This window comes from Anomaloglossus baeobatrachus, chromosome 1, assembly GCF_048569485.1.
Source record: "Anomaloglossus baeobatrachus isolate aAnoBae1 chromosome 1, aAnoBae1.hap1, whole genome shotgun sequence".
Taxonomy (NCBI): domain Eukaryota; kingdom Metazoa; phylum Chordata; class Amphibia; order Anura; family Aromobatidae; genus Anomaloglossus; species Anomaloglossus baeobatrachus.
In genome coordinates this window covers 958,847,154-958,867,978 of record NC_134353.1, presented here as the reverse complement: position 1 = coordinate 958,867,978, position 20,825 = coordinate 958,847,154, and the positions used below count along the sequence as shown (strand labels likewise).

Below are 20,825 nucleotides of genomic sequence, written 5' to 3'. Positions count from 1 at the left end.
TCTCAGTAATGCCGCAGCCATCTTGGTTATGTCATTACTGTGATTGGCTGGCTGCGCAGCATCATAGAGTCTATAAAAGCCCTTCCTTTGCAGGTTGTTTTTTTGTTTGCTGTATCTTTGAGGTGACCACAAAGATGCAGCATGTCCATTCTTTTTGCGTTTTGTCACTGCGTTTCAGAGGACTGGCAGATCAATCCCCTCTGACTGCGGGTCGGCGGGGGATTGATCGCTGGTATCTGGCCAGATGCTGCTTCCCATATAAAGTCTTTGGGGACCAGAATTCGGCGCAAAAGGGTAACAGCAAGCGCTTCATACTCACCGATCACCGGAGTGGGTGTCACACTGCTCCCGCTGTAGCTCTTTCACCGGCTTATGTGATTTGTTGCAGTCAGACGTGCCTCCATGTGGTTCTATATCGTACAGTATAATAAATTTAAAAAATGGCATGTAGTTCCCCCAATTCTGGTGCCCAACCAAGATAAAGCCCACAGCTGGGGGCTGATATTCTCAGACTGGGGAGGCCTCTGGTTATTAGGCTGCCCCCAACCTAAAAATATCAACCTGCAGCCATCTTGCCGCATCCATTAGATGCGACAGTGCCGGCATTTTACCCGGCTCATTCCGATTGCCCTGGTGCGGTGGCAATTGGGGTAATAAGGAGTTAATAGCAACCCATAGCTGCCACTAAGTCCTAGATTAGTGATGGCAGGCGTCTGAGACACCCACCCCCCCATCATTAATCTGTAAGTGAAAGTAAATAAACACAAACATCCAAAAAATGCTTTGAAATAAAACACAAAAAATCCGCCTCTTTCACCACTTTATTAACCCCAAACACCCCTCCAGGTCTGACGTAATCCACACGAGGTCCAACGGCAATTCAGCTCTACTACATCTGACGCTCACAGCGAGCGCCATAGAACATGACTGCCCACTGTGAGCTCCATGCAGAGAGTGAAGTGAGCCACACGACAAGCGGCGATTTCACTCGGGTGATTTGCGGTCACAGTGGGAGTCCATGTGTCTTAAAAAGTGAATGATTTTAATTTTATTACCACCTACAGCAGTGACAATTTCAACATCAAAAAAATGTTTTCTAATCACTGGATGGTACTTCTGAATGATCCCATCCTCAAAAAGGTTTTGCCAACCCATCCTGGTATTACCTTCAGGAGAGCCCTGACCATAAAAAACATCATAGCACCAAGTAGACTAAGAAAGGTACAGGGAGTGAAAACCACTACATCCCCATCGGGATGCTTTAGATGTAATGTAAAAAACTGCTTATGCTGTAAGAGCATCTGTCATAATAAGACTTCTTTTTGTTCATTTGAAGGAACTGAAAATTTTCCTATTAAGGATCATTTATCCTGCCAGTCTAATTTTGTTATCTATGTGATAGATTGTATTTGCGGTAAGCAATATGTGGGGAGGACTTGTCAGCCTTTACACTGCAGATTAAATTCTCATAGGCATAATGTTAAAATTGGTTTTATGTTGCATGGCCTGTCAAGACATTGTGCCTTGTTTCATGATAAAACAATGTCCTTTAAGATTACCCCCATCGAACAAATTCCACCGGATACACCCAACAGAATGGAACTTCTTAGCAAAAAAGAAACATTCTGGATACATAAACTCGATACCTTGAAACCCCATGGCCTCAATGAACTCACGGACCTCTTTTATTGATTACTGTCATCATATTAACGAATATTATATTTTCTTATATATATTTATATTTTTATATATTTTTTCATATATGTAATTTTTATTCACAAATATCCATTTCCCAAGTTTCATAAACGTAACCCATTAATATTTTTCAACATCGTTTTTATCATCTCCCACTCTCATGGTTTGGAACCCCCCTTTTTTGTGTGTATGCATGTATGAGTATATATGAATGCATATACATCATGTATGTGCGTATGGGTATGTTTGTGTTCCCCTGTCCTCATTTCCCCAATTTTTTATCTTTTAGTGCGCGCTTTCAGGTTGTAATTGTTTTTATTCATATTGATATCTTTTATGGTAATAATGTATGTCGTTTTGATTATTCTTTCCTTATTGCTCTAGTTCTGGGGTGTGCTTAGCCATCTTTATGGTTCCCCGTCTGTGTTTTGTGATTGTTAGCTACATTTATGCAGGACATATCCTACCATCACATAGTCATACCTCTACTCGTCTTTTATACTTTACTAGATACAGAGGTTCTCTTTTTATCTCTATCAAACTTCACAGGCAAATTCCTTAATCCTCCTTTTTGCTCTATTTTTCTCTCCACGCATGCGCTCTTTCTTTTTTTCCCACGCTCTGTCCTCACATTACCTCTATGAGCGGTCTCTGTGGTAATGAGCTGAGGCTGCTCACGCATGCTCAGTATCCCTTTTTCTCACGATCTGCTTGAACTCTCTTCACCTCAGTCTGCGCAGAGTTCTTTATAAATGTATGTTCATCACAACAATCCTACACTGGATACACTTGATCTGATCACTTCAATGAATTCAATAAAAAGAATTTCTTAGGAGTAACACCTTTATTCAACAGAAATCACTATTTTTATTACACAAATATATTATCTTTACTTTTCATATATATGCACACTTTTTACATAATTTTTGATATGATTTTGTATTCTTACATTTTTATATCTTATATATATATCATTATTTGATATTTTTAGGTACATTTGTTCAGAATCACTGTTTTTTGTTTTTGTGATTTAATGACATCCTTTTTACTCATATTTTTTCAGCACTCTTGTAACCGAAACTGGTTACACCCTCTCCCATTTTTTCTTTTTTCTTTTTTTCTTTTTCATTCACAGTTACACTCCCCCCTTTTTTTATTCTACTCTGAGAGCTCCACGTGGCGATTAGTCACTGGTCTGCTGACGTCATTCCTGCTAGCATGTCTACTTCCTTTGTTCAATGCTATATATACCACTGTGTGAAGCAACATATGCTATGATGTTCTTTCTTGATCTGTTTCTGTCCTGATGAAGAAGGCGGCTATGCCTTCGAAATGCGTTGACCTGTGTAAATAAAGGAAAGGATTTCATTGCACCTCCTGGATCTGTGGTTTCTAGTGCAGCATCAAACCCGTTTTCCCTCATATATCTTGTAATCCACTTTTTGTCGGGGCTGCGACTGACCACTATATGCATTTTCTGTTTAAACGCTTGCAGAGGAGTTGTGCCTGTCACAACTAAATCAGGTGAGTACCTGCCTCTTTATATACGTTCTCTTGTCTACCAGATAAGACCCTATTTTGCGCTTCTCTCCTCCACAGTTTTTCCTATTTCTAAATACTAAGGGTACCGTGTTCCCTTAGGAAAAGAGGAAGAAAGATCTGTTGGGAAATCCTGCCTGACTGAACGTTGAGGCATGGGTGGAGAGGGGAATGGGATTTCTTCACCGGTTTGAGACCAAGGACTCCTAGGCGAGTCCTCACCCTTTGTAGTTGGACTTTCCCATGTCTCAAGGTTCTCTAAGTCCTCTCTTCTAACTGTTTCGGCAATGATGGTTTGGGACTGTACAAGTCTTTTTGTAAAGGATAAATATGAGCAGGACGCTCAGTGCAGCTCCGGTGGATCGACCCTTCTGCAATGCGGGGCGTGAATCCATGTTGTCCTGCCGTTGAGCTTTTTCGAAATTTCTGTGTGATCTTTTTAGGATTAATCAGTCTCCTGACTGAAGACCATATACTACTAACTCTGATTTAGGATCTGGAATTAGAAAATACACTTGTTTATTTCACTATTTAGTCAATCATATAAAAATTGTACGTGCTTTGTGCTAAACCAAAAAAAAAAAAACATTTTACATAGAGACCTGTTTATTACTAAAGAAAAACAAAACACACATTGGTTTACAACTTATTAGTTTGTTTTTTACATACCACTTGCATTATGTGAATTTTCAGCAATGATGTCGCTTTCTGCACTGGAATGCCTCTGACCAAACCTGGAAAGAAATCTACACAACACGCACAGACTTGCATAGAACGTACTCATGATATACATCTATAATCAGTTTGCAGTCTCTAAGAATGGGTAGAGCAGGTGCAGGGTGTTTCTGCGGACTCTACAGTTTTTTCTTCATTGTTTTAAGAACGTGTTTTACAAGACCGGGTGAGTTTGCCTACTTGGGCACTGAACCCTGGCGTCACCAAAGCGCACACTGATATCCGGCTTTCACAGATTTTAGTCCATAAGTTACTTGGGCCATCATTAAGAAGAGATCCCATGGCAGAGAAACCTTACCGCCCTTTATCCACAGACCTTCCTCAGTCACCTGGCTCCCTGCGTCTCGCACTCCACTCCTTGTTGATTCGCTTTTTCCTGTAGGGATTTAAGAACACAAGGAGTGACAGAAGTCACTGACGTGACAGATATCACCGAGGTATGGTCCATATGCATTGGTAAAGGACTCCTCAACTCTAGGCCCGTTCACTGCTTCTTGGTCAGCTGCACCTGTGCGGGGATCTCCATCCGATTCCATCAGCTCAGATCTAGACTTTATCTTCGGCATACCTAGCTCATTTGACAACAGGAAAGATCTACATCCTACATACATTTTGACTATCTTACCTACTTTTGCTCCACCCATCTAGAGAGGGCATTAATGCGTCACTTTCACCTGTACCGATAGGAGGGGAGGGAGTGGTTCAAATTTAGACTACCTCATGTTGTGTAAACTGTAGCATATCCAGTGCAGAATCGACCAGCATCTTGTTTCAGCTATAATAAGAAAACCTAAAAGAAATATGCATTACATCATTCTCATAACAGACATATTTCATAGCAGTCCAATAAACATGAGATAACTGTTGCAAAAGAAAGGCCAGCTTTAAAGCCTATCCAATTTGTCTGCTGCACCTTCTACTACTAGAAAAATATAATAGATATCTACTCCCCCCCCTTTTTTTTGTTTTTATGTACTACTTTGGCAAAATTTATAGTTTTATAACAGCAGATAATATGATTAACCAACCGATGAATAATACTTATACACTACTGGGGAATGTTGAAATCTTACAATGGACAACACGGTTCGTATATATTCTGTTTCTACAAAAGAAAAAAACTAATAAAATATTGACAGTCTATATGCAAAAATACAAAACAAAAACATAACCATAAAAACAAAAAAATCCTAATTTGTATATATTAAGAAATATAATTTTCCCTGCAAAATTAATTTAATTATTTAGGTATTAGCAGGATACTATTGATAACTTTCTGTGAAATTTTGAACTCTAAAGCTCGCTTTACACGTTGCAATATACCTTACAATCCGTCATTGGGGTCAAGTTGTAAGTGACGCACATCCGGCATCGTTCGTGACGTATTTGGGTGTGACACCTACATGCGATCAAGATTGAACGCAAAAACGGTGATCCCAAACACATCGTATCTTTGTCTAGAATTTAACGTTTTGTTGCACGAACCTAGTCAATTGAAACGTGTGACATCCCTCATACGATTTTGCAAATACAACTTTCAGGCCGGCTTCTCCCTTGCAAGTTTCTTGCAGTAGAGCAATGCGAGAAAATCTCGCATTGGAATCGGACACATGCTAGTGAATGATTCGGCTCCCATTTGCGTTTTTTTTTTTCTCAGTCCAAATCGGACTGAGAAAAAAAATCGCATGCCGCTTTTGTCGGTCGGTCACTATCTCTGTCCCTCTCTCTCTGTCCATCTCAGTCAGTCTACCCCCCTCTCTCATACTCACCCATCCCTGATCACCGACGCGATGCTGCACAGCTTTCACACTGCTCTTTTGAATAAGCCGGCCGCTCATTATTCAATCTCTTATTCCCTGCTGTCCCCGCCCACCGGCGCCTATGATTGGTTGCAGTCAGACACGCACCCACGCTGAGTGACAGGTGTCTCACTGCACCCAATCACAGCAGCCGGTGGGTGTGCCTATACTGTGCAGTGAAATAAATAATTAAATAATTTAAAAAACCGGCATGCGGTCCCCCCCAATTTTAAAACCAGCCAGATAAAGCCATACGGCTGAAGGCTGGTATTCTCAGGATGGGGAGCACCACGTTATGGGGAGCCCCCCAGCCTAACAATATCAGTCAGCAGCCGCCCAGAATTGCCGCATACAATAGATACGACAGTTCTGGGACTCTACCCGGCTCTTCCCGATTTGCCCTGGTGCGTTGGCAATCGGGGTAATAAAGAGTTAATGGCAGCCCATAGCTGCCACTAAATCCTAAATTAATCATTGCAGGCGTCTCCCCGAGATACCTTCCATGATTAATCTGTAAGTTACAGTAAATAAACACACACAGCCGAAAAATCCTTTATTTGAAATAAAAAACACTAACAAATTCCCTCGTTCACCAATTTAATAAGCCCGAAAAAGCCCACCATGTCTGGCGTAATCCAGGAAAGATCACACACAAAATTGATCAATTTAAGATAGACTACTAACGCACGTGTGACAGCAAATGAACGACCTACGTGCGATCTCATTAGATCACATATGCGATCTCGGCGTGTCACATCGCAAACGCGATTGCACAACAAATTGCAACGTGTAAAGCAGGATTTAGGGTTAAACAAAACCCACCCTACCAGCCGAGAAAAGCACTTATCAGTAAGGGCCCTTTCACATTTGCGCTGAATTGACGGAAACGGGTTCCGTCACACATACAGTACAGTTCATTTATTTACAGTGGAAGCGCGACATCATGTGGACACAAGCGGGTACTGCTTGAAAGACACAACCCGCATGGTATCGCGCTTCAAATGTAAATAAATGAACTGTACTACATTAGTGACGGATTCCGTTTCCGTCAAATCAGCGCAAATGTGAAACGGCCCTAAGGAATGAAACACATGCAACATGCAGTCTTGCAAATCTCTGCAGAAGCCATTTTTCCAAGACCACATGACAGCACCACAGGAGGTTGCTTCCTCCGCCCTCTACAGGGACAGGAACACAAGAGGTTAAAAACCCCTCCCCTTCCCAACGTCTCCAGTGTTTTTCCTGTCCCTGTACAGGACGGACGTAGGAACTTACCGGGATGTACGGGGTCCAGGTGGATCGGGGGGAGCTCCGCTCTCTCTCCTTCCATCCTGTCAAGATGCCCCAGTCTGACACCTCTCAGCGCGAGGTCCCTCAGCCGCGCCGGTCGAGCAGGAGCTCCCGGCGCCTGCCGCTTCCCTCCGAGTGGAGGACTCTCGGCCTCCTGCCACAGCCACACGATGCTTCTGGGAGGCGCGGTAGGGGAGCGAACGCCGGAACATACGCAGACGCCGCACTTCCGGTTTCCGGGTTAGTGCGGCCCGGGAGTTTTGGCGCGAATTTCAAATCCGAAGTTCAGACGGCAGGACTGTGACCTGGCACCTTCACTCAGGTAATAAAAACCTGGAAGGGTAGGGGGGAGTACATTGATTTTCGTTAGGCTCCGCATTCCAGCGCTGCCTATGATGGATGAGAGTGAACGTTCAGACACCAAAGCCCCTAAGGGATGCCTAGGTCTCTGTAAGTGTGAGTCCTTCAGGGTTTCATTACCCTGTAAGCCAGGAGACTTGTCTGAGCCTTGTTCTTTTTTTCAGGGTGGAGGTTCTTCTGTGGGTTCTGGCACCATCCCCAAAAAGAAATGTACCACTAAAGTTAGGCGTTGTGCGGTATGCGATTCAAAACTCCCAGACGCCTATGTTAAGAAGCTCTGCGAGGCCTGCATTGCAAAGCTGATCTCTGAGGAACAAACTACCCACCTGTCAGACATGAGGTCCATGATACGGGAGGAGGTTCAGGCTGTCATTACGAGCCACGTCCCCCCACCAGAGCCCCCGGCGCCTCCTAAAAAACGTCCACGCCATATGTTAGAGTCCTCGGAGGAAGATGAGATATCCAGGAACCCTGACTCCCCAGGGGAAGATGAGGTCCTGGGTTCCTTACCAGAGGAGGAGCGGTGTTACTTATTTTCCGCAGGCGACACGGATGATTTACTCCGTGCCGTACGGAAAACTATGATGGTGGAGGATACGGAAAAGCCGCGAACCATACAGGATGAAATGTTTGGAGGACTCTCCAGTAAATCACCACGTGCGTGCGATGATCCTGGACGAGTGGGAGGAGGCGGAGAAAAGATTGATTGTTCCCAGGGACTTCAAAGCCAGGTTGCCGTTTGAACCCGACGACATCAAGGAATGGGAGGACGTTCCTAAAACTGATGTCCTCGTGGCGAAAGTCGCACGGAAGACGTCAATCCCGTTTCAGGACTCCTCGGGTCTCCAGGACCCCATGGATAGGAGGGCTGATGGCCTTCTTAAAAAGGCTTGGGAGGCTTCTGCAGCCACCATTAAGGCCAACATTGCCGCTACTTCTGTGGCAAGGTCTATGTCCCGTTGATTGTCGGACCTGGAAACTCAGGTTTGGGATAACGTCACTAGGGACGCCATCTTGGACTCCCTTCCCATGCTGAAACTGGCGACCGGATTCATGGCAGATGCTTCCTCTGAGTCTGTGTGGTTTTCTGCCAGGAATGAGGCCCTTACTAATTCTGCCCGCAGGGCCATATTTTTGAAAACCTGGTGAAGGAGCATCAAAAAATAAGCTGTGCTCCATCCCCTTTTCGGGTGCCCGGGTGTTCGGTCCTGCTCTAGACGAAATTCTAGAAAAGGCTTCTGATAACAAGGGTGGTTTCCCAGAGGTTAGACCTCCACGTCCCCTTCCTTAACGGAGGTTTCATCCTGCTAGGCAGGACTATAAGGGCAGGGGTAAGGGTGGGGTTTCCATAAGGGCGGACCAGATAGGCAACCCTACTTCGAACCTCGAAGGAAGCAGGATAGATCCTGACGCCATTATTGGTGGGAGGCTCAGCAATTTTTTGGGCTGCTGGCAACAGATAACCTCCAATCCGTGGGTCCTTCGAGTGGTGGGGGAGGGTCTACAGATAGCATTTTCAGGGACTCCCCCAATCAGGTTCCTTCTGACGAAACCACAGTCGCGGTCCCTTGCCAACCGCCTATGGTCAGATGTAGATGCCTTACTGCACACCGGAGCAATCCTCCAGGTTCCAGTCTCAGAACAGTTCCGGGCCACTATTCTTCCCTATTCTCTGTTGCCAAACCCTCCGGAGAATTCCGGACGATCATAAATTTAAAGCCCCTCAATCTGTGGGTCCGGTACAAAAGATTCCGGATGGAATCAATAAAATCCACCATTCCTCTCCTCAACACGCATTCCATCATGGCCACGGTAGATCTGAAAAACGAATACTACCACATAGCCATTCACCCGCACTACCAGAAATACTTGAGATTTGCATTAGAGAGGGACGGAGTATTGTATCATTTCCAGTTCCAGTGTCTTCCATTGGGCCTCTCTTCTGCTCCCAGGGTGTTCACGAAGATAATGACGGAAGTTTTGGCACACCTGAGAAGATCCAACGTTTCCATCGTCCCTTACTTGGACGACCTTCTGCTGTTGGTGGATTTCCCGGAGGAGCTCTCCCGGACAATCGCCTCCACCTTGGCTTTGCTGAGATCCCTCGGCATCTCGCTGCGGAGACGAGAAAGATGTTTCTGGGCATTCTTCTGGACTCCGATGCGCGCACATCCTTTTTGCCGTCTCAAAAGGTGGAAGACATCAGGTCAAGAATCCGAGCCTTCAGCCGAAAGAAACAGTGTTCTATCAGAGAGGCCATGAGCGTCCTGGGCATGATGACTTCCTGCATCCAATGTGTTCGCTGGAGTCAGTTTCACTCTAGGCCACTCCAAAAACTAGTCCTGTCGTACACTGTAGGGTCCCGCTTGTCCCTCCATTACAAGATTTCCCTGACTCCTCAGGTCATTCATGGTCTAAAATGGTGGATGTGCAGGAAAAATCTTCGATTGGGCGTTCTGTGGGACTGTTCGCCTTCCGTCACGCTCACAACCGATGCAAGTCAGACGAGCTGGGGCGCCCATGTGAACTCCCTTTACTTTCAGGGCAGGTGGCCTCCAGAGGTGTCGAACCAGTCATCCAATTTCAGGGAGCTACAAGCGGTCTGGCAGGCTCTGAAGGTGGCTCCTCCTTTATTCCGGGGTCGCCATGTTCGGGTCCTATCGGACAATGTTACAACAGTAGCCTTCCTTCGCCATCAGGGGGGCTCTTGCCACCCACCCCTGCAGGCTCTGGCATTGCAGATCTTTCAGTGGGCAGAACGCTCGGTTCTCTCCATATCAGCGGTTCATCTCAGGGGCTCGGACAACCATCTCGCGGACTTCATGAGCAGGCGCATGATCGACCCCTCGGACTGGGAGCTGAAGGACAGTGTCTTTCAGGATCTGGTCAGACGATGGGGAAAACCCCAGGTAGATTTGTTCGCGTCCAGAACCAATGCAAAACTGGAAGTCTTCTTCTCTCTGAATCCCCGGGATGTTCCTGCTGCGATCGACGCCATGGCCCAACCATGGTCCATGGGTCTTGTGTACGCCTTTCCGCCCCTACCGTTGCTCCCCAGAGTACTCCGGAAGATTCAACCAGACGGAGTCCATGTGATTATCATAGCCCCGTTTTGGCCCAAACGGAGCTGGTTCTCTTTACTCAGAAACCTGGCAGTTGGAGATCCGGTCCTACTTCCCTTGATGGGCGATCTCCTCAGCCAGGGACCAGTTCTTCACCAGGACCCTGGATCACCTTCAGCTGTCGGCCTGGATCTTGAAGGGAGGTTCCTGAGATGGAAAGGCTTGTCACTTGATGTCATCTCTACACTCCAGGCAAGTCGTAAGCAGATTACCCAGACCATATACGGGAAGATCTGGAAGAAATTCTGCTCTTTTCTGGGTGAAGAACCTGCTGACAGTTCTCGACCTAATATTCCGAAAATCTTGGATTTCCTGCAACTGGGATTCCGCAAGGGTCTAACGCCTAGCACTTTAAAGGTCCAAATATCGGCACTCAGCGTCTTCTTTGACGTACCACTGGCTTCCAATCCCTGGATTGCCAGATTCGTGAAGGGGATACAGCGCCTTCGGCCTACAATTCGGCCCACAGTGCCTCCCTGGGATCTGACGTTGGTGCTCAATGGCCTTTGTGATTCTCTGTTTGATCCCTTGTCTGCCATTTCAATGGAACATTTATCCTTCAAGGCGGTGTTTTTAGTGGCCATCACCACAGCTAAGCAGATTGGTGAATTATTATTATTATTTATTATTATAGCGCCATTTATTCCATGGCGCTTTACAAGTGAAAGAGGGTATACGTACAACAATCATTAACAGTACAAAACAGACTGGTATAGGAGGAGAGAGGACCCTGCCTGCGAGGGCTCACAGTCTACAGGGAATGGGTGATGGTAAAATAGGTGAGGACAGAGCTGGTTGCGCAGTGGTCTACTGGACTGAGGGCTATTGTAGGTTGTAGGCTTGTTGGAAGAGGTGGGTCTTGAGGTTCCTCTTGAAGCTTTCCACGGTAGTGGAGAGTCTGATGTGCTGAGGTAGAGCATTCCAGAGTATGGGGGATGCACAGGAGAAATCTTGTACGCGATTGTGGGAAGAGGAGATAAGAGAGGAGCAGAGATGGAGATCTTGTGAGGATCTGAGGCTGCGTGCAGGTAGGTACCGGGAGACTAGGTCACAGATGTAGGGTGGAGACAGGTTGTGCATGGCTTTGTATGTCATGGTTAATGTTTTGAACTGGAGTCAATTACAGGCTTTGTCTATCAGGGAGCCATATCTTCAGGTTCTGGATGACAGGATTGTGCTGAAACTTGATCCAACGTTTCGTCCCAAGGTGGTGTCCTCTGCTACCCTAGAACAGGAAGTTATTTTGCCATCCTTTTGCCACAACTACATGAACCAGTAGGAACAGCGACTGCATTCCTTGGATGTGAAGCGACCAGTACTGTGCTATTTGGAGGCCACCCGGAACTGGAGATTGGACTCCACCTTATTCCTTCAGTTCAGGGGTAGAAATCGAGGCAAATCGGCATCTAAGGCTGTACTGTCTCGATGGGTTAGATCCACAATATCCTCAACCTATCAATTGGCAGGTAGGACCCCGCCAGATCACCTTAGAGCCCACTCCACTAGATCGCTATCTACCACATGGGCAGAAAGTGCGGGGGCCTCTCTAGACCAGATTTGCAAAACAGCCACTTGGTCAGGTCCAAACACTTTTTGTAGGCACTACAAGTTGGATATTCTGTCCTCTCACCAGACCTCGTTCGGTAGGAAGGTGCTCCAGGCAGTTGTCCCCCCCTGAGGATAAGTTAATTTGGTACTCTCCTGTGGTGCTGTCATGTGGTCCTGGAAAATAGGAATTACTACCTACCGGTAATGATGTTTCCAGGATCCATCATGACAGCACCCTTATTTCCCTCCCTTTTGTTTTCTACTTCGTGTACATTAACATTGTATGTAGTTCTCAAGCATAAATAAACGTGGTGTTATACCCATCCTGGTGTGGTACTTGAAAAACCACTGGAGAGGTTGGGAAGGGGAGGGGTTTTTAACCTCTTGTGTTCCTGTCCCTGTAGAGGGCGGAGGAAGCAACCTCCTGTGGTGCTGTCATGATGGATCCTGGAAATATCATTACCGGTAGGTAGTAATTCCAATTTTTTTTTCTTTTCTCTACGTCGTCAGTTTTCTTCTCTTTTTTTTTTAAGCAGCAGCTTACAATGAGTACACCCTCCCACACATCCCTGCGGGCTTATGGCCCCCACCTCTCCTTCAGGGTGCGCGATGTTAGAATGGCTGGTGGGAAAATCAGATACAAGAGGGGCCATGGGAAGAACTTGGGATGATGTACTAAGTAATAAAAGTACACAAAACAAATGGGAGACTTTTATGAGCATCCTGAATAGGGCTTGTGCAGAAAATATACTCTATGGGAACAAACAGGCTAGAAATAGGAGGAAACCCCTATGGCTAAATAGAGCTGTTAGGGAAGCAATAAAAGAAAAACAGAAAGCCTTAAGAGAATTAACCCCTTCAGCCCCAAGCCTATTTTGACCCTAAAGACCAGGCCATTTTTTGCAATTCTGACCAGTGTCACTTTATGATGTTATAACTCTGGAACGCTTCAGCGGATCCCGGTGATTCTGAGATTGTTTTTTGGTGACATATTGGGCTTCATGTTAGTGGTAAATTTAGGCCGATATTTTTTGCATTTCTTTGTGAAAAAAATGGAAATTTCGCGAAAATTTTGAAAATTTTGTAATTTTTAAACTTTGAATTTTTATGCTCTAAAACCAACGAGACATATGACACAAAATAATTAATAAATAACATTTCCCACATGTCTACTTTACATCAGAACAATTTTGGGGAAAAAAAATAATTTAAGGAAGTTATAGGGGTTCAAAGTTTATGAGCAATTTCTCATTTTTACAACAAAATTTACAAAGCCACTTTTTTTAGGGACCACATCACATTTAAAGCGATTTTGAAAGGTCTACATGACACAAAACACCCAAAAGTGACACCATTCCAAAAACGGCACCCCTCAGGCTACTCAAAACCACATTCAAGAAGGTTATTAACCCTTCAGGTGCTTCACAGTAACTAAAGCAATGTGGAAGGAAAAAATGAACATTTTACTTTTTGCAACAAAAATGTTAATTTAGCCTCAAATATTGCATATTCACAAGAGTAGCAGGATTAAATGAACCCCCAAAATTTGTTGGGCAATTTCTACTGAGCACGCAGATACCTCATATGTGGCGAAAAACCACTGTTTGGGCGCACGACGGGACTCGGAAGGGAAGGAGCGCCATTTGACTTTTTTGAACAGAAAATTAGCTGGAATCGTTAGCCGCACCATGTTGCGTTTGGAGAGCCCCTGAGGTGCCGAAACAGTGGAGCTCCCCCACATGTGACCCCATTTTGGAAACTAGACCCCTCTTGGAATTTATATAGATGTTTATTGAGCACTTTGAACCTCTGGGGGCTTCACAAATGTTAATAGAGTTGAGCCGTGAAAATAAAAAAATTTTTTTTTACCACAAAATTGTTACTTCAACCAGGTAGCTTTTTTTTTCACAAGGGTATCAGGAAAAATTGCACCATAAAATGTGTTGTGCAATTTCTCCTGAGTACACAGACACCTCATATGTGGTGGAAATGAAATGTTTGGGCGCACAGCAGGGCTCGGAAGGCAAGGAGCGTCATTTGACGTTTCAAACGCAAAATTGTCTGGGATAATTAGCGTATTCCATGCTGTGTTTGGAGACCCCCTGAGGTGCCGAAACAGTGGAGCTCCCCCACATGTGACCCCATTTTGGAAACTAGACCCCCATGGCATAGAAAAAAAAAAACAGCGGCAGATGGGGCGGCGGCAGTTGGGGGGGTCAGTGGCATATAAAGGGAACATCTGTGATTGTGAGACGGCGGCTGGGATAGGGTGGGGGCGGATGGGAGAGGGCGCAGTGGATGCAGGAGCCGCAGAGGATGGGGGGAGGGGGGATGTGGGGATGGGTGGGAAGGGGAGTGGGAGGTGAGATTGAGGATAGTTACCCTACATGATGGATCTAGGCAGCTGGATCACAGGAGATGAAGGAGGCAGCAGATCGGGGAGGGTGAGAGGTGGAGGAGGGAGCGCAGCGCAGATCACGGAGGAGACAGGTGAGCAGAGCACAGATCACGGGGGTGAGAGGTGAGGGAGAGCGGACAGCAGATCACGGGGGTGACAGGTGAGGGAGCACAGATCACGGGGGTGACAGGGGAGGGAGCGCACATCACGGGGGTGACGGGAGGGAGCACAGATCACGGGGTGACAGGTGAGGGAGCACAGATCACGGGGTGACAGGTGAGGGAGCACAGATCACGGGGTGACAGGTGAGGGAGCACCGATCACGGGGTGACAGGTGAGGGAGCGCACATCACGGGGGTGACAGGGGAGGGAGCGCACATCACGGGGGTGACAGGGGAGGGAGCGCACATCACGGGGGTGACAGGTGAGGGAGCGCACATCACGGGGGTGACAGGTGAGGGAGCGCACATCACGGGGGTGACAGGGGAGGGAGCACAGATCACGGGGTGACAGGGGAGGGAGCACACATCACGGCGGTGACAGGGGAGGGAGCGCACATCACGGCGGTGACAGGGGAGGGAGCGCACATCACGGCGGTGACAGGGGAGGGAGCGCACATCACGGGGGTGACAGGGGAGGGAGCGCACATCACGGGGGTGACAGGTGAGGGAGCGGACATCACGGGGGTGACAGGTGAGGGAGCGCACATCACGGGGGTGACAGGGGAGGGAGCACAGATCACGGGGTGACAGGGGAGGGAGCGCACATCACGGCGGTGACAGGGGAGGGAGCGCACATCACGGCGGTGACAGAGGAGGGAGCGCACATCACGGCGGTGACAGGGGAGGGAGCGCACATCATGGCGGTGACAGGGGAGGGAGCGCACATCACAGGGGAGGGAGCGCACATCACAGGGGTGACAGGGCAGGGAGCGCACATCACGGGGGTGACAGGTGAAGGAGCGCACATCACGGGGGTGACAGGGGAGGGAGCGCACATCACGGGTGTGACAGGGGAGGGAGCGCACATCACGGGGGTGACGGGAGGGGGCGAGTAGCCGATCACGGGGGTGAGAGGTGGGGGGAGCGGGCAGCACATCACGGAGGTGAGGGGGAGAGCAGCACATAACGGAGGAGAGGGGGCGCGCAGCATATAACGGAGGGGAGGGGACGGGCAGCACATGACGGAGAGGGGGCGGGACCGGGCAGCACATAACGGAGAGGGGGCGGGGCCGGGCAGCACATAACGGAGGAGGAAGCGGGCAGCCGATCTCGAGTGGAGGGGGCTGGCAGCACATCACGGAGGTGAGGGGACGAGCAGCCGATCACGAGGGAAAGGGGCCGGGCAGCAGATCGGGGGGGACCGGTGGCACTGTGGCAGATGGAGGGCGGCGGATCGGGAGGTGTGGGGGTGAGGGTCCGGGCAGCAGATACGAGGGGTGGGGGTGCGGGCAGCAGATCGGGTGGCAGATCGCGGAGGGCAGCGGCAGATTGGGAGGTGTGGGGTTGAGGGGGCGGGCAGCAGATACGAGGGGTGGGGGTGCGGGTGGCAGATCGCGGAGGGCAGCGGCGGATCTGGAGGCCGGTTTCATACAGTGCAATGGCAGCGCGGCAACTTCCGGGTCCCATGCTCCGGTCTCATAACAGCATGGGACCGGAGCTTGTCGCCCTGCCGTTGCACTGTGTACACTCACTGTGCTGGCGTGCTGCAGGGCCGACAAGTGAAGCTGATGGGGCGGTCACCGGCAACAGGTCCACTGTGATTGGAGACAGCGGTCACAAGGCCGATCTCTCCAATCAGAGCTACTGGAGCTGGGGGAGGGTGATCCAGTGAGGTCACCCAGCTCCAGCCAATGGCCAGTGCTATAGCTGCACTGGCCAGGGCTGGATTTCAATGTTTCAGTCACTTTAAGTGGCTGGAACATTACAGTGGCTGTGATTGGTTGAGCGGCGTTCGTCAGCCAATCACAGCCTCCGTAGGTCCGGGGAGAAGGCACCACCCCTCCTGAGGTCAGGTACAGGTCCCCTCCTCCCCGAATCTGCGGTTTATGCTAACTTTTCGCAGTCACCGGAGGCTCCGGTGCCGCGATTACGCCATGACGGAAAGATTCGTCCTTGGTCGTTAAGGCCCAGGGCACCATGACGGATCTTTCCGTCCATGGTCATGAAGGGGTTAAAGAGGGTAGGTAGTGATGAAGCATTATATAATTATAGAAAATTAAATAAAATATGTAAAAAGCAAATTGTTAGCTAAGTTTGAGACAGAGAGACTCATTGCGAGAGAAAGTAAAAATAATCCTAAAATATTATTTAACTACATAAACAGTAAAAAACTGAAAAGCGATAGTGTTGGCCCCCTTAAAAATAGTCTTGGTGAAATGGTGGAGGGGGATGAGGGTAAAGCCAACCTGCTGAATGACTTGTTTTTTCTACGGTTTTTATACAAGAAAATGCCATGGCAGATGACATGACCAGTGATACCATAAATTCACCCTTGAATATTACCTGCTTAACCCAGCAGGAAGTAGGCCGCCGCCTCGAAATCACTAAGGTTGACAAATCTCCGGGCCCGGATGGCTACACCCCAGAGTACTACAGGAATTGAGTTCTGTGATAGATAGACCATTATTTTTAATCTTCACAGATTCCTTAATAACAGGGTCGGTACCGCAGGACTGGCGCATAGCAAATGTGGTGCCAATATTCAAAAAGGGGACAAAAACTGAGCCGGGATTATTATAGGCCGGTAAGTTTAACCTCAACGGTTGGTAAAATCCTTGAGGGTTTCTTGAGAGATGCTATACTGGAGTATCTCTAGAAAAATAACCTTATGACAGAGTATCAACATGGGTTTATGAGGGATCGATCCTGTCAAACTAATTTGATCAGCTTCTATGAAGAGGTAAGTTCAAGCCTGGATCAGGGAAATGCAGTGGATGTTGTGTATATGGACTTTTCAAAAGATTTTGATACGGTGCCACACAAAAGGTTGGTACATAAAATGAGAATAATGGGGATAGGGGAAAATATGTGTAACTGGGTTAAAAACTGGCTCAGTGATAGGAAACAAAGGGTGGTTATTAATGCTACGTACTCGGACTGGGTCTCAGTTCATAGTGGGGTACCACAGGGGTCAGTATTGGGCCCACTTCTTTTCAACATATTTATTAATGACCTTGTTGGGGGCATGCGGAGTAGAATTTCAATATTTGCAGATGATACTAAACTCTGCAGGGTAATCAATACAGAGGAGGATAATTTTATATTACAGGGAGATTTATGTAAATTGGAGGATTGGGCTGAGAAGTGGCAATTGAAGTTTAATGTAGATAAATGTAAGGTCATGCACTTGGGTAGAGGAAATAAAATGTATAATTATGTACTTAATTGTAGAACACTGGGTAAAACAGACAGAAAAAGACTTGGGTGTATGGGTGGATAGTAAACTTCACTTTAGTGGACAGTGTCAGGCAACTGCTGCCAGGGCTAATAAAATAATGGGATGTATTAACCTCTTCACGACCATGGACGGAAAGATCCGTCCTTGTGCCCTGGGCCTTAACGACCAAGGACAGATCTTTCCGTCATGGCGGAATCGCGGCATCGGAGCCTCCGGTGACTGCAATATGTTAACATAAACCGCAGATTCGGGGAGGAGGGGACCTGTTCCTGACCTCAGGAGGGGTGGTGCCTCCTCCCCGGACCTACGAAGGCTGTGATTGGCTGACGAACACCGCTCAACCAATCACAGCCACTGTAATGTTTCAGCCATTTAAAGTGACTGAAACATTGAAATCCAGCCCTGGCCAGTGCAGATGTAGCACTGGCCATTGGCTGGAGCTGGGTGACCTCACTGGATCACCCTCCCCCAGCTCCAGTAGCTCTGATTGGAGAGATCGGCCTTGTGACCGATTTCTCCAATCACAGTGGACCTGTTGCCGGTGACCGCTCCCATCAGCTTCACTTGTCGTCCCTGCAGCACGCCAGCACAGTGAGTGTACACAGTGCAATGGCAGGGCGACAAGCTCCGGTCCCATGCTGTTATGCAACCGGAGCATGGGACCCGGAAGTTGCCGCGCTGCCATTGCACTGTATGAAACCGGCGAAAAGCCTCCAGATCCGCCGCTGCCCTCCGCGATCTGCCACCTGTCTCCCCGATCTCCTGCCCGCACCCCCACCCCTCGTATCTGCTGCCCGCACCCTCACCCCCACACCTCCCGATCCGCTGCCGCCGCCCTCCATCTGCCACAGTGCCACCACTCCCCCCGATCTTCTGCCCGGCCCCTCACCCCTCGTGATCGGTGCCCGCCCCCTCACCTCCGTGATGTGCTGCGCGATCCCTGTCCTCCTCCATCTGTCATAGTGCCACCGCTCCCTCCGATCTGCTGCCCGGCCCCTCCCCCTCGTGATCGGTGCCCACCCCCTCCCCTACGTGATGTGCTGCACGCTCCCCCCACCTCTCACCCCCATGGTCAGCTACCCGCCCCCTCCCCTGTCACCCCCGTGATCTGTGCTCCCTCACCTGTCACCGCCGTTATGTGTGCTCCCTCCCGTGTCACCGCCGTGATGTGTGCTCCCTCCCCTGTCACCGCCGTGATCTGTGCTCCCTCACCTGTCACCGCCGTGATCTGTGCTTCCTCCCCTGTCACCACCGTGATGTGTGCTCCCTCCCCTGTCACCGCCGTGATCTGTGCTCCCTCCCCTTTCACCGCCATGATCTGTGCTCCCTCCCCTGTCACCGCCGTGATCTGTGCTCCCTCCCCTGTCACCGCCGTGATGTGTGCTCACTCACCTGTCACCGCCGTGATGTGTGCTCCCTCACCTGTCACCCCCGTGATGTGCGCTCCCTCCCCTGTCACCCCCGTGATGTGCGCTCCCTCACCTGTCGCCCCCGTGATCTGTGCTCCCTCACCTGTCACCCCCCGTGATCTGTGCTCCCTCATCTGTCACCCCCGTGATCTGAGCTCTTTCACCTGTCACCCCCGTAATCTGTGCTCTTTCACCTGTCACCCCCGTGATCTGTGCTCCCTCACCTGTCACCCCCGTGATCTGTGCTCCCTCACCTGTCACCCCCGTGATCTGTGCTCCCTCACCTGTCACCCCCGTGATCTGCGCTCTGCTCACCTGTCTCCCCCGTGATCTGTGCTCCCTCACCTCTCACCCCCGTGCTCTGCTCACCTGTCTCCCCCGTGATCTGCGCTGCGCTCCCTCTCCCACCTCTCACCCTCCCCGATCTGCTGCCTCCTTCATCTCCTGTGATCCTGCTTCCTAGATCCATCCTGTATGGTAACTATCCCCAATCTCACCTCCCACTCCCCTTCCCCCCATCCTCTGCCGCTCCTGCATCCACTGCGCCCTCTCCCATCTGCCCCCACCCTATCCCAGCTGCCGTCGTCTCACATTCACAGATGCTCCCTTTATATGCCGCTGCCCCCCCATCTGCCGCCGCCCAATCTGCCGCCCCCCAATCTGCCGCTGTTCTGATCCATCCTGTAAGTATTGTTCGTGGCTCTTTTCTAACTATCCCCAATCGCATTTCCCACTCCCTCTCCCCCCCTCCTCCCCCACCTGCTTGCCGCCAAGTGCTGATCAGCTACGTGATTGGCTGATCAGGTACGTAATTGTTGCTCTAGTTTTTGCTTTTTTTGTGCACCCCAAATAAAAAAAACAAAACATGTACAATTAGGTACCTGATCAGCAATCGTCCTGCAGTCGTACTCGACTTTGGACAGGACTTCTTTTTTCCATCCCACCTAGTCCCCCCCCCCTTTTTGCAGAACATTTGTGCGTGCACCCTATTTTTTTTTCTATGCCATGGGGGTCTAGTTTCCAAAATGGGGTCACGTGGGGGAGCTCCACTGTTTTGGCACCTCAGGGAGTCTCCAAACACAACATGGAATACGCTAATTATCCCAGACAATTTTGCGTTTGAAAAGTCAAATGACGCTCCTTGCATTCTGAGCCCTGCTGTGCACCCAAACATTTGATTTCCACCACATATGAGATGTCTGTGTACTCAGGAGAAATTGCACAATACATTTTATGGTGCAATTTTTCCTGATACCCTTGTGAAAAAAAAGCTACCTTGTTGAAGTAACAATTTTGTGGTAAAAAAAATTTTTTTTATTTTCACGGCTCAACTCTATTAACTTTTGTGAAGCCCCCAGAGGTTCAAAGTGCTCAATAAACATCTAGATAAATTCCATGAGGGGTCTAGTTTCCAAAATGGGGTCACATGTGGGGGAGCTCCACTGTTTCGGCACCTCAGGGGGTCTCCGAACACAACATGGAATACCCTAATTATCCCAGACAATTTTGCGTTTGAAACGTCAAATGACGC

General features: G+C 48.7%; 2 protein-coding genes across 3 annotated transcripts in view; both read left to right on the top strand.

The window, feature by feature from the left end:
- LOC142257597 (uncharacterized) overlaps nt 1–20,825 on the top strand; it is a 1,260,196-nt gene that overhangs the window by 232,745 nt on the left and 1,006,626 nt on the right. The gene's annotated exons all lie outside the window — the stretch shown is intronic.
- Nucleotides 1–20,825, top strand: part of LOC142303624 (uncharacterized) — a 307,530-nt gene that overhangs the window by 1,619 nt on the left and 285,086 nt on the right. The window contains exons 2-3 of the mRNA XM_075345159.1: nt 7,583–8,098; nt 9,371–10,930. Of these exons, the coding sequence (XP_075201274.1) occupies nt 7,583–8,098; nt 9,371–10,930 (2,076 nt within the window). The remainder of the gene's footprint in view (nt 1–7,582; nt 8,099–9,370; nt 10,931–20,825) is intronic.